Source organism: Sardina pilchardus, chromosome 23 (assembly GCF_963854185.1).
Source record: "Sardina pilchardus chromosome 23, fSarPil1.1, whole genome shotgun sequence".
NCBI lineage: Eukaryota > Metazoa > Chordata > Actinopteri > Clupeiformes > Clupeidae > Sardina > Sardina pilchardus.
The window spans coordinates 1,378,587-1,391,332 of NC_085016.1; the positions used below are offsets into that span (position 1 = coordinate 1,378,587).

The window sequence follows — 12,746 nt, forward strand, 5'->3', positions numbered from 1 at the left end:
AGAACCATTTAAATCAAGAGGTCACCCTTTCATGGAATTGTCATGTTATTGACAGCTGAGCTGATAAAGATATGCATAATTAGAGTCAAAGTCTTTGGATCCTTAATGATTTAGCAGGATAAAATTCCATCACTAACTCATCTCATGGTGAAAATTAGGCTATAATGTCAAATCGAAAAGGCTACTGTTGAATTTAATTAATTTTTCTTTAGGTTTCTGCGTGTATTAACTATATTAGGTCAGCTTAGATTCAACTTTATTGTAATAGTGCAGAGTACAAGTAAAAAATAAAAGTGCAAAAGAGCAGAAAATGTAATCAAGGCTACAAAGAATTGGTGCATAGACAGAATGGTGCAGTAGACAGTAGGCTAGTTGGCTACTATACAGTTGGTTTACAGAAGGTGTTTACAGTGAAGTGTGACCTACATTTCACTATAGGGACCTATTATGTAGGCTACTGTACTGCCAAATCTGCCTTCACCGGGTTCATTCGACTCCATGTTGCAAAGATCTGACTGAACGTGATGCGCGCTGGTGTCTGGAGCAGGTCTGGAGACTTGCATTGCGCAAAAGTCCAGTATGCACCGCGTTCAGCCAGATCACAAAGCTAAATCAAAATAAAGGTTTACAAATAGTGAACCTAAATAAACCTAAAGTATTGGCTTAATTTTTTGCAGTTGGTCTACAGAGGAAAGACATGCATAACCTATCGACCTTATTATAGGCGTAGTCCACCTACTTGGTTGGCCTACGTGTTCAAGAAACCAAGAACGCAGGGCTTTTATTTTGACGAATATTGCTGCCGTCGTAAGGATTGCAGTTGCGCTGTCTACTGGTAGCCAGGAAGAAGCCGGACGTGACTACAGATCTGTACAACATTTCAAATTTGGAGGAAATTTATGGTAGAAATCAAAATGGATAGGCCAACGTCTAATTATCACAACTTCATTTTTGGAGGTAAAGAACGTTATCATTTAACAGCCAGCTTATAGCCACCAATTTTGTCTGCAGAAAGTGACAGAACAATCCGAATAGGCAAACAGAAAACAGAAACAACAGAAATTGAGCTTATAGCCTACTGCTCCTTCGTTTGGACCAGTCCAGTAGTGAGCTACAGCCTTGTTGGGAAGGCAAAGGTTTTAGTTCTAATCAGAGATGGAACTTCAGTAAGCCATGGAAGCCTCAGACGACTGGGTGTAGCTGTGCACTTTAACCGGTGTCTATCATGTGAGCCATACAGGCTATATAGATAATGGCACAGCCTACTCAACTTAATTGCTTTCTTGGTTTCTCCCCTCTTCTTGAAGACATGCTCATTGCTGATGCTGACTCAGTTGTAGACATGAATGAAGTTCAATAACACAACTACATTTTTGCAGGCGTTTACTATGTCAAGGATCAAACTGAATGAATATGAGCTAGCAATCACAGAATATTCCAAGATGATGATGGACATGATACTGCTGTGCTTCACCCTGGCACTCTCCTTGATGTTCTGGCTCATCTCCTTAACGGTCAACTCATACTCAGGTAATTATTGACGGCTGAGGTATAGTAAATCACTAGTCTACAGGAAATGTGAAAGCAATATCATCAACAGTACTTCACAGAGGGGCACAAATAATAAAGTACAAGTCTCAGTGCTCTCACCCTTTTAAAATGGCTGAAAATTGAATATTAAAATGTCTGTTTATTTCTCAGCCTTCTGTAGGATGTAGCCAATCATGAATGTGTAAAAGGTTTTTTTTATTTTCCATGTCATTTATATTGGGAAGCCAACCATTTATTAATAAAAAATAATTGCAGAGTCACAGAAGGAAACAGTAGGCTACTAAATGATTCATGTTGGAATCACAGAAATGCAGATATATTTGGCATAATAAATATATGCAATACAGTGCTTGTCTAATATTATAATAAAAAGAATATTATATCATAGCATCATCAATCATAATAAGCCCAAGTTATTCATAAACTCTTCACAATAGGACTTAGGCAAATTCAATACCTTTGCTCTGCTTTCCGTCTGTCTTCAGGTGCGGGGCATCCTGTGTCTCCATGGAGATGGCTCTTCTCTGTGTTGCTCCCGCTCACGCTCACTCTGCGAGCCGTGAAGAAGCGAAGCCTCGATTACTCCGGGGCTCTCGGAGGTGAGTGCGTGCTGGACTCCCTTTGCTACCTTCAAGGTGGAGTCAGCAATCATGCCCAATTTAAGGTGTCTGTTTAAGATTCAGATGATCTGTTTACTAGTACCGTGTTGACGGTATGGGTTCTTGTTGCATTAAGGTTTGATTTAGTCTTTTTCTCCACAGCGATGGTTGTAGGCGTCATTCTCACTGTGGCCAACTTCAGCTTCCTTTTCGCACTGTTTGCTTTTTTCATCACTTCATCCAAACTGACAAAATGGAAGGGTGACATTAAAAAGCGTCTGGACTCAGAATATAAAGAAGGTAATTGTAAGATAGGGTTGTTTCTTTGTGAATTTTGAGTGTTACTCTTGTGATCCTCCTCTTGTTGTGCCGAAGACCCTTGAATACTAACCTCAGTTGCTGTTTTGTGCCGAAGACCCTTGAATACTAACCTCAGTTGCTGTTTTGAGGTTTAAGTAATTACAATCGGTCAAAATGACTGGTCCAACACTGTTAACAAATGAGCATTGAGTCTTCAAATGATGTTGATGGATTCTGTTGGTCTCATTCCTTATGCTTGGCCAATCGTTCATTTTGCGGACACATCATATTGATCCCAACCGATAAGGTCAACTGTCTGTGGCTGTGCGCGCAGGTGGGCAGAGGAACTGGATTCAGGTGCTCTGCAATGGCGGCGTACCCACGGAGTTAGCGCTGCTCTATATGATCGAGGTGGGCTCGGGGGAGATCCCCGTGGACTTCGGGAAGCAGTACTCGGCATCCTGGATATGCTTGTCCCTCCTGGGAGCGTTGTCCTGCAGTGCGGGGGACACCTGGGCCTCAGAGGTGGGGCCCGTCCTCAGCAAGACCAAGCCGCGGCTCATCACCACCTGGGAGGAGGTGCCGACAGGTGTGCATCCACCCCAAATCATATTCTATCACTTTTCATCCTCTACGGCCTTCTTCCAACAAGGCTGGGTTCACTTCAACCTGAGGCTTTGTCTCAAGTCAAAATATTAAGATAAAAAAATGAAGGAGACCTTGTGAGATGAAGGACAGTATAGTTTCTATAGAAACGTAGAATATAGACTACATTAGGGGTCAATTCAGATCTAGTCATGAGCATGTGCTTCAGCCAAAAGCTAGTAGAATTACATGTAAGTGTGACAGATGAAGGAGCCTCTGGGGGGGGGGGGGGGGGGGGGGGTTGGGGGATTATGTCTAGCAGCATAATGCCAGTAGCACTAACTAATGTGTCTTTACCGCAGGAACAAACGGAGGAGTAACCCCCGTGGGATTAGTGGCCAGCTTCCTGGGGGGATTAACGGTGGGCGCATCGTACTTTATCTCCCAGATTCTGTTTGTAAGCGACTTGCACCTGGCAGTTCCTCAGTGGCCCATCGTCCTCTACGGAGGAATGGCCGGCCTTCTGGGATCAGGCTTGGACTCTCTTCTGGGATCCGAAATGCAATATTCAGGTAAGCCTGGTGCTAGAGCATGCCATCCAGTGTGTATCAGCGCGAATATTGGCAATATCTTAAATGCCGTAAGTGACTGCGCCAACAGGATCTGTGTAAAGAGTCTATAGAGAGGCTCATCTCAGTTTGAGTAACATGAACTCTAGATAACTTTAACATCAGCTACATGCAGTTTGACACCAGTTAGAATAATGTAGGCATCCAAGGAGTCCTAGAAGTGCATAGAACTGTCCATTATATCTGTAGTATATTGATATGAGAATATGTTGTCAACACTGTAACACTAAGTAAACAAATGTTCTTACATCCTCACAGGCTATGACGAGAGTATTGGCAAAGTTGTGAACTACGAGTCGAAAACAACCAAAAGAATATGTGGGAAACCGATCCTGGACAACAACGCCGTGAACCTCTTCTCCTCACTTCTCATCGCCCTTTTCCTGCCTGGGCTCGCCTGGGCGCTTTGGCCCCGATTATAAACGTTTTGGCAACATTGTCAGGATGTTCGGTACAGTTTGGAAAATGGTCTCAACTTGGAAATTATTCTATGTGTATTTGTGGGTGTAGTAAGAATGAGCACAATGGTGAAAGCAGGGTGTTCATAGATTGAGTAAAGGGTCAAGATAAATGTATTTAAATCTGGAATGTAGGCTATATGTGATTGTACTGTTTTGAGGTTATGCAAATCTTAACATTTCATATAAGATGTTTGAAATCCTGAAAGTTGTTTTATTTAATTGTGAATTGCATTGAACGCAACGTTTGTGTGCGGTTTATAAAGGGTTTTTTCTTCACGTATCCAGGGAAGAATGAGAGCTACACTGGTACGCGACGTGTATCTCTTTAAAAATGACTCCTGGCAGCAGTATTCTATACATTCTTCACGTTTGTGTCGTCATTGTTCAGGTCATCTCAACGTCGTGCCGTCTCCTCGCTGCCCTCCACTCTTATCTGCCCCTGGAGCCTGTGCTGGTTCATCTCTCTCTGGGTTACTGTTCAGTTACTCACCGTTACGGATCAGGAACCACCACAAGCTTTCTCTGGGTTACTGTTCAGTTACTCACCGTTACGGATCAGGAACCACCACAAGCTTTCTCTGGGTTACTGTTGATAGCTACTCACCGTTACGGATCAGGAACCACCACAAGCTTTCTCTGGGTTACTGTTGATAGCTACTCACCGTTACGGATCAGGAACCACCACAAGCTTTGCAGTTTGTCAGTGCTCTGGTATGTTGACCACCGCAAACTATCAAATACTGCTGACTTGCAAAATAAAAGACTAATTTCCAAATGTATTGTGTTTGTGTGTGTGTATATTAAGAATTTGTAAGTTCATGTGGAATTTATGGAGACAAGAGTTGAGAGGGAAAGAAACACACTTCAACAATATGCATTTGCAATGTCAAAATTTAATTTGGTAAAATCTTACAATTGACAGTTGTCTTCATGTAGTGCATAGTATCTACACTATTCCATAAAGCAAATACTAACCTCTACTGGGAGTGAGAAACCCAATAAAAAGTCTCACTTGGCTGCTAAAGTAGCAAACCCATCAGAGGGCCTCCTCCTTAGGACGCCCGGTAATCCATCTGAACATTATAGTACACCACATGTAGTATGTTTTCTTTTATAAATTTCTCATGTGCCAGTTATAAAGGGTGGGGTGGGGAAAAGGGGCTAAAAAAAACCAAAACAAAACACTATTTACTGACAACAATGTACTGTTATTTTTTTTTTTCTTTCCAAACCTTGGCATGGTGGTAAGCTTTCAAATTTTGACAGCCAAATTGAATTGATCCAAATGCACACGAGGCCGATAGTTGACACTAACAACCTCACACTATCCCAATAAACAACTTTCACTCAGGTGACAAACATTCAAGTGCCAGTGTTTTTACCGTCTTTTGGTCAAGTTAATTGAAAGTATCACTTTTTAGGCATATAAAAATAAATACTTTTCAAAAATGCTTAATAAATTACAGTCTAGCAGCAAAAGTAGAATCTAGTAATCTGTGCAAATGGCTAAATTCTCCACTGCCAATTTCCTGGTCCCAAATAAACCCAGGTAAAATACTGAGAACCCTCTCCCCTTTTGTAAACAAGCTGCGTTTTAACAATCTTTACACATAAGGACACGTACGAGACATCTATAAAACTGCACACGTGCAATCAATAAAATAACTTTAATAAAACTTGATGGGTGTAATGTAAGAGAATCTAGACCCAACTTGTAGCACCACACACATTTTGTGACCACAATACTGTCAGTGCATTGGTATTGGGCTAAGACTGGATTATTCATCTGAAATATATCAAGGCACAACACAGTTGAAAGTGAATATATTGCACTTCAGTCAAAAGACTTCTCATGCCCACTCCCAAATGACTTTCTCCTTGAGAAAAAATGATGCCGCCTGCCTAGAGTGGGGGGGGGAACCCCCCACCCCTCGACGTCTCGGCCACGAACCACTGATCTAGTCTCCACAGAACACTACAGCAACCCAAACTCTAGATTTCCTCACATTAGCTGCCAAAATACAGTCAGAATGGAACAAGCGTTGAACAGCACCCAATCAGATGGTAACACTAGTTGTATCAAAGAATGACTACAACAAAAACAAAAAGGTAATTATGCTTCAAAAGCCACACGTTGTGAAGCTCCTATGTTCTTGGATATCCTACCATATTCTAGAGCTAGCCTCAGCTGTCCACTCTGCTTCCTAAGGGGAACACACAGCCGTGTTCTAATGGCGGGGGGGGAACACCCAGCCGTGTTCTAATGGCGGGGGGGGGGGGGGGGGGGAACACCCAGCCGTGTTCTAATGGCGGGGGGAACACCCAGCCGTGTTCTAATGGTTGGTGGAACTGTGCCTCATACGAGTTACGCCTGTACGTCTTTTGGAGTTTTTTTTTTTTGAACGCAGCTTGAAAAAAAAACAAAAAAACAAAGAGACCAAGAAAATTAAGTGAAATAAAAAAAAAAATGATTGTTTTATGATTGCGTAGTGAAAAAAAAAAAAAGCCTTCTGTAGATTTTGTCTCCTTGACCAAAACAAAAAAACACTAGCATGGGACCATTGCAGTGGTAGCATTAACACACACTCTACTCCTGTGGCACTAATGTAGCCATTCCACTTTTGCAAACGCTGCTTTTGTACAATTCCAATCTCACATTATGATAAAGATAGACATTTACTCGATATCCATCCCGTTTCCATACAGTTCAAGTAAGAATGCGCTATTTCAATAACATACCATTCACACGCTAGTCTCTCAAAATCAACTAGCTGCCTTTGCAGATAAGCTAAAATGAATGGCCTTTAAGTTGAAGCACCAAGTGCCTTTGCAGCTCTGTAAACACATTCTGAGAAAATTAAATAATGACTGAATATTAAGATTATGCACTGGAATGGCTTGATCAACAAAATCCAAAAGGTACCTTTAAAGAACTAGTGAACAGATCACGTTTTCATTTGAAATGCATTTTGCCAGATCGTTGCTTCCTGAAGGAACACAACCTATGATCACGTCACTGGATGGCTGGTGACAAAATTTGAAAAGTTCAAAATGGAATAATGACTGACGAGTCATCATTTCGCAAGACATTTGCCAAGGTTTGATTTAATCTGAGCTCAATTATTTGCCTTTTAAGAAAATATAAAACTTGAAGTTCATGGCCTGGTGTCAGTAAGTACATTGCTTTTGAATAAAAGCAAATGTAAAAGAAAAAAAAACAAAAAAACAAAAAAGACAGTACATTATCGAGTGATTCTTTGTTCTGCAAAAGATAAGTAAGATGCAAATAACATACAGCCTTTGACTTGGTCATTCATCTTTGTGTCACAGAACAAGCAGTGGACAGCAGATGTTTTCTTGCCGTCACGGTAACAGTGGATATGTTCTCATGACGCGTGCCAGATTCTGTTTTTTTTTTTTCCCCAACCAAGTCATCACAAAGAATCACAACTTATAATGTACGGATAGGGTCTCAAGCTACATATGGTTATTCAAACTGGCTAACATGTGGTTCTCATTCAGCAAATAGGGCCGTATGAGCCCATCAACATGTATTGAGTGGAGGGCTGAAAAGTCGGGGTATTTGAATTATTAGTTGCCCCACCAGTCCACTTGCGAGTGAGAGTAGCTTCCTCCGTATCCGTCGTTGCCGTAGAAATTCCCAAAGCCACCTGAAAATGAAGACGACAGTCTCAGAAGAGGGGCCTTGCGCCGACATAACGGAACACTACAGTCTCTAGAGACGCAACAGAGGGGCCTTGCGCCGACATAACGGAACACTACGGTCTCTAGAGACGCAACAGAGGGGCCTTGCGCCGACATAACGGAACACTGCGGTCTCTAGAGACGCAACAGAGGAGCATGTGCACAGTGAGACGGACGCTTACCGCCACCAAATCCGCGGTTTCCTCCGTGACCGCCGGTGCTGCGGCCCCCTCGGCCTCCGAAGCTGCTGCCGCCGCCGCCGCTGCTGCCACCTCCGCCGCTCGTCTGCCGGTAGTCCCGCGCCCCAAACCCGCCAGAGAACCTCCTGAGGGAGCCAATCACAAGCGCTTACTGTAGAGACGTACGCGTCACTCACACTCACTACACCAGTATTGTTTCTTTACTCCACAACATGTCACATCACCAGGCAGCAGGGTAATGCATCAAGACAGATGAGCTAGTTAAAGAGAGAATAACAGAGTTCCTCGAGTGCCCCAGAAACTCAACAATTTCTTTTCAGATCTATGGCAGAATAGGTCACCCTCCATTTGCATACGATACCTGGACAGAAGTTGAACTTTAAAGTCGTTGATATACTAGAGGCAAAATGTACCTGAGGAAGGTCTACGACCAAAATGTTGTGAATGTGAATAAATGTTTGACATGCGTAATGGACAGTGTGGACGGGATTTTCTCTTTAAAGTATACTAGAGGTAAAAGAAAAACACATAGGGTGCCTTCCAACATGCCTCCTCGATCCTCAATGCTCGATCCTCGAGGGGCGTTCCCACTGATCTACCAACACTGGATAAACTATCCCATTGTCCCCCCCCCCCATCATTCTTTATGTAGATCAGTGAGGATCGAGGCATCGAGGGAGGACGTATAAACGCTGCATGAGAGGCACCCATAGAAGAGTCCGTGCGTACCCCTTGGAGCGTCCGCGGCTGCTGCTCTTGTGCTGGTGCTCGAAGGCCAGGCTCTCCAGCCAGGACGGCACCTCCTGCTTGGCCTCCACAACCAGGTCCAGCAGGTCCTTGGTGATGTTGGAGTTTTTGTCGTTGAAGAACGAGGTGGCCAGGCCTGGTGCAAAGAAAGGAACCCATAGATGCATTGTGTCAACACTTTAAAAGCCAGGAGATCACAGTACATCATGCAGGAGATTCATAGCAAAAGCAGCCGCTGTCAGCGGCTAAAGCCCAATTCACACTAAAGATTCCCAACGCGACGAGACGGAGTTGCAGCGGTGTAAATTAGAAATTGGTTTTAGAACGTCTCGTCAGGAATCTTTGGTCTGAACCCTACTTAAGAGATGTATAGTTCAATGTGGCTCCTTTGAGTGCAAGACAAATTCCCTTCGGTCAATAAAGGTTTCTTTCTTTCTTTCTTTCATTCTGAAATGTGTTACTGCCCTTTGGACTGATTGCTGTATTAATCAAAACATCTTCACACCCCGCCCCATTACAATATTCATAGTTAAGCGTCAGCCAATGAGCTTACCCAGATTTCCTACACGGCCTGTACGTCCAATGCGGTGGACATACTCCTCGATGTCACTTGGAAGATCAAAGTTGATGACGTGTTTCACGTGAGGGATGTCCAGTCCTCGAGCAGCCACCTGCACGGACGCACCAAATCAAATTCACTGCCAGTCCAACACATGACTTACGTGTAGTTATGCAACATTAAAACTAACGGGTTTAAAGTCATATAGCCTAAACGAAGGGTTCTCAAACTTTTCAGAGACGGCCACCCCCAAATCTCTCTATAGTGCATGAAAGCCCCCCCTGCCCCAGTGTGGCACCACCCCCCACCATATCTTGGGGTTTAATATGTAATACTGCCTACTACTACTACTACTACTACCACCACTTATGCTACGATTACTATTATTATAGGGAATGGTGGTGCACTGACGAGTTCTCTGTTTTCCCACAAATGGGAAAGAGATTTCCCAAAGATGACCGATTAAGCAACTTCACTGTAGCCGAGTTTACGAGACCGAAACGAGAGGAAAATGTCGTTTAAAATGTCCATTGAAAATGCAGCCTCATGCTGCTGATATACCAGCAGGAGAGTGAGGAGCCCTTAAAGGCTGCTGTTAACCACACAGTCTCTGATATTTCAAATGATACATTTTAGTGTTTAGCTGGCTAAGCTGAGGAGTGGTGTCTTTTTGTACATGTATATATAGACACTCATGTCCATTGCATTTTCAACTGCAAAGTCCATAGCATGCGCCCCACAGAAATATTGTTTAATTTTGCGAGTGAGATGTCCGCACTCTCGCGTCCCACTCGCAACATGTTCGTGCCCCCCCAGTTTGAGAACCACTGCCCTAAATAATAAAAAAAAATATCAATGTTAGTAACATACTTAAATCTTTACAGAACATCACCATCATCATTCACAATAACAATAACAATTTCTTTTTTTTCTAAATAAAACTTATATTATAAAAACTTATAAAAATACCAATATTAGTGATGAAATATATTTTCACACAATATAAAAGAAAAGAAAAACACATAATATGTGAAATAAGATTATTGTAAGTGAACGTACAGCGGTGGCCACCAGGATGGGGCATCTCCCGGAGCGGAACTGGTGCAGCGCCTCCTCACGGTCCCTCTGTGAGCGGTCGCCGTGGATACTGGTGCAGCCGTAGCCCTCGCGGTACAGGAAGTCCTCCAGAGCATCGGCGCCTTTCTTGGTCTCCACAAACACCAGAGTGAGAGACTCCTTGCCTGAGACGACACAAACAAGTCGTTTGGAAAGAGGCACCAGGTGAGATTAGAAAACAAAAACAAAACAAAAAGGCCACAGGAGAAAAAGGGTGAGGGAGGGGAGGAGAGGGTGGTGGGTAGGGGGGTGCACACAACCAGCCTAATCTGGGACAGGAACACAAAACAACTTTAAATTGAACATGAAGCCAATAGCACAGTCCCTCGTGGCCAAGCAGGGGCTCAGAAGACGTGCAAATTCCTGAGAAAGATTGGTTAATGAAGTCAGTAAATACTGTTAAAGATCAATGACCAGTGGTCGTCATGGCTGACAATGAAGAGTGTGGTAAAACTAAACAAGTTTTCTGATATACAGTGCCTTCAATTCCCACGTGGTCATCACAACTGCCTCAAAGTACATTTTGCAGGGAAAAGAAAATGGCTTATAAAAAGGGACATCAATTGTTGCACACTGGAGCATGGATCCATAGTTCACAATCACAATAAGGGCGTCACGATGCTCAATTTCAAGTCACTATTCGGTTTAATTTCAAATCTTTTTTTTTTTATTATTGTATTGTCACCAATTCATCATTCCCCCTTGGCATGCATGCTGAATGTGTGGCTGCATCAAAGATTTTGACGTTTGAGATTATGATGCAATTCCAATCGAATTTCAACTTAAAACAGAGATCGTGACACTCTTAAATAATAATAAATAAATAATAATGATAATAACGGTTCCTACAGGAGAGGATGAGGGTTGAGTGGAAGAAAGAGGGATGATATGAAGAAATATTCATCATCACGTGACAAAAACCAAGTCCACAATCCACAAAACAATCAATCACCACAACCAAAAATAGTGTAACAGTAGGCACTAATCTAAACAGGTCGGTACAACGCTCACAGAAAATGAGATGAAACAGGGAATGACTATGGGCAGGGCACTCTGTGCCCTCAGGGAAGGAGAAATAGTTCAACTCACCAGGCTTCCCGGTGTTTTCCGCAGTTGGTTCCTGACCATCGCTAGGCATAACTTTGAATAAAACCAAACCTTGCAATAAACTTTTGAATTTATAGCCCCATCATTACCCACAACACAATTAAGACAAATTTACAGCAAGTGGACATTTTTGTCACTGTATTACTGGTATTCTATATAGTAGGCATGCCCTTCAGACTAATTCTGAGAAACTTGAAGGAAAAAAAATACAAAAAAAAAAAAAGTCTATTACAGGATAAATCTGATATTCTACAAAGTACAGTCTATTTTTGGATGACTAAAGTCTAAAGACTAGTCATTTGGAAACAAAAGGACCTTGATGGAGCAGTTTTGATTGAGACAGAAAAATGCGTTCACAACGAAATAGCATACAGCACGACCGTTGGGGGCAATTTTGCAGCATTTGGTAATCGATATGTACGCCCTCTCCCTGCACCATGGCAGTCACCCCAAGAAGAAAACGTAATTCACTGACAACAGTCTTTACACTTACAAACAAAAAACTTTTGCTTGTCTGTCGGGACTCTTTCCATAGTAGCTTAGAAGTGAAATGCCCTCAAAGGTATGCAATATGCCATCTTGTTGTAAACGCATATTCTGGTCTAACTGCTACATTATATTATCATCCAGAAATAGACCCCATCTTGTAGAATACTGGCCTTAAAATGGAGGTCAGAACAGGAACAGGATGTGACTGCTCACCTGTGGCGTTGAGGAGATCCAGCAGGAAGGACCTCTTATCGCTCTCCTCAACCCAAACCACCTTCTGCGTGATGTTCTCTGAGGTGGAGCCCACTCGGCCCACGGCCAAGAAGATGTAGTCCTCCAGGAAGTCCCGCGCCAGGATCTGAGTGACCACAGAGGAGGTCAGCAGATGGACAACGCCAACAGAGATCACTTCCACATCATTCATCAACATAGCCAATTTGGGCCCAGTCGTGGCGCGACTGGCTGGGGCACCTGCACCGCACGCCGGCGACCCGGGTTCGATTCCGGCCCCGTGGTCCTTTCCGGATCCAACCCCTACTCTCTCTCCCATTCGCTTCCTGTCACTCTACACTGTCCTGTCACATTAAAGGCATAAAAGCCCAAAAAAATATACTTAAAAAAAAAAAAACATAGCCAATTTGTTCAATACTTCAGGGTTCGTTCAGCCTTTCTGTCACTGTAGATACTCATGCAGTTTT

General features: G+C 43.0%; 2 protein-coding genes across 8 annotated transcripts in view; one reads left to right on the plus strand and one right to left on the minus strand.

The window, feature by feature from the left end:
- Positions 1-832: 832 nt before the first annotated feature.
- Positions 833-4,892, plus strand: tmem19 (transmembrane protein 19). 2 transcript variants are annotated; one of them, XM_062528256.1, is made up of 8 exons: positions 833-957; positions 1,380-1,530; positions 2,037-2,150; positions 2,313-2,450; positions 2,785-3,039; positions 3,398-3,607; positions 3,923-4,115; positions 4,514-4,892. In XM_062528256.1, the coding sequence occupies exons 2-7, from the start codon at positions 1,389-1,391 to the stop codon at positions 4,084-4,086; spliced, it is 1,023 nt and encodes a 340-aa protein (XP_062384240.1). In that variant the 5' UTR covers positions 833-957; positions 1,380-1,388; the 3' UTR covers positions 4,087-4,115; positions 4,514-4,892. The 2 variants fall into 2 exon arrangements, with proteins under 2 accessions (XP_062384240.1, XP_062384239.1); XM_062528255.1 differs by having other exon boundaries at positions 3,923-4,892.
- A 106-nt stretch (positions 4,893-4,998) lies between these two features.
- The window catches only part of LOC134071402 (ATP-dependent RNA helicase DDX3X-like), a 19,617-nt gene continuing 11,869 nt past the window's right edge, over positions 4,999-12,746 (minus strand). For 4 of the 6 annotated variants that reach the window (XM_062528106.1, XM_062528105.1, XM_062528103.1 and 1 more), the window contains 7 exons: positions 12,262-12,406; positions 11,542-11,592; positions 10,396-10,577; positions 9,331-9,448; positions 8,760-8,913; positions 8,013-8,155; positions 4,999-7,796 (listed from right to left, as the gene is read on the minus strand). In XM_062528106.1, coding sequence (XP_062384090.1) covers positions 7,717-7,796; positions 8,013-8,155; positions 8,760-8,913; positions 9,331-9,448; positions 10,396-10,577; positions 11,542-11,592; positions 12,262-12,406 — 873 coding nt within the window. In that variant the 3' untranslated portion in view covers positions 4,999-7,716. The remainder of the gene's footprint in view (positions 7,797-8,012; positions 8,156-8,759; positions 8,914-9,330; positions 9,449-10,395; positions 10,578-11,541; positions 11,593-12,261; positions 12,407-12,746) is intronic. The other 2 variants (XM_062528108.1, XM_062528104.1) reach the window with 1 other exon arrangement.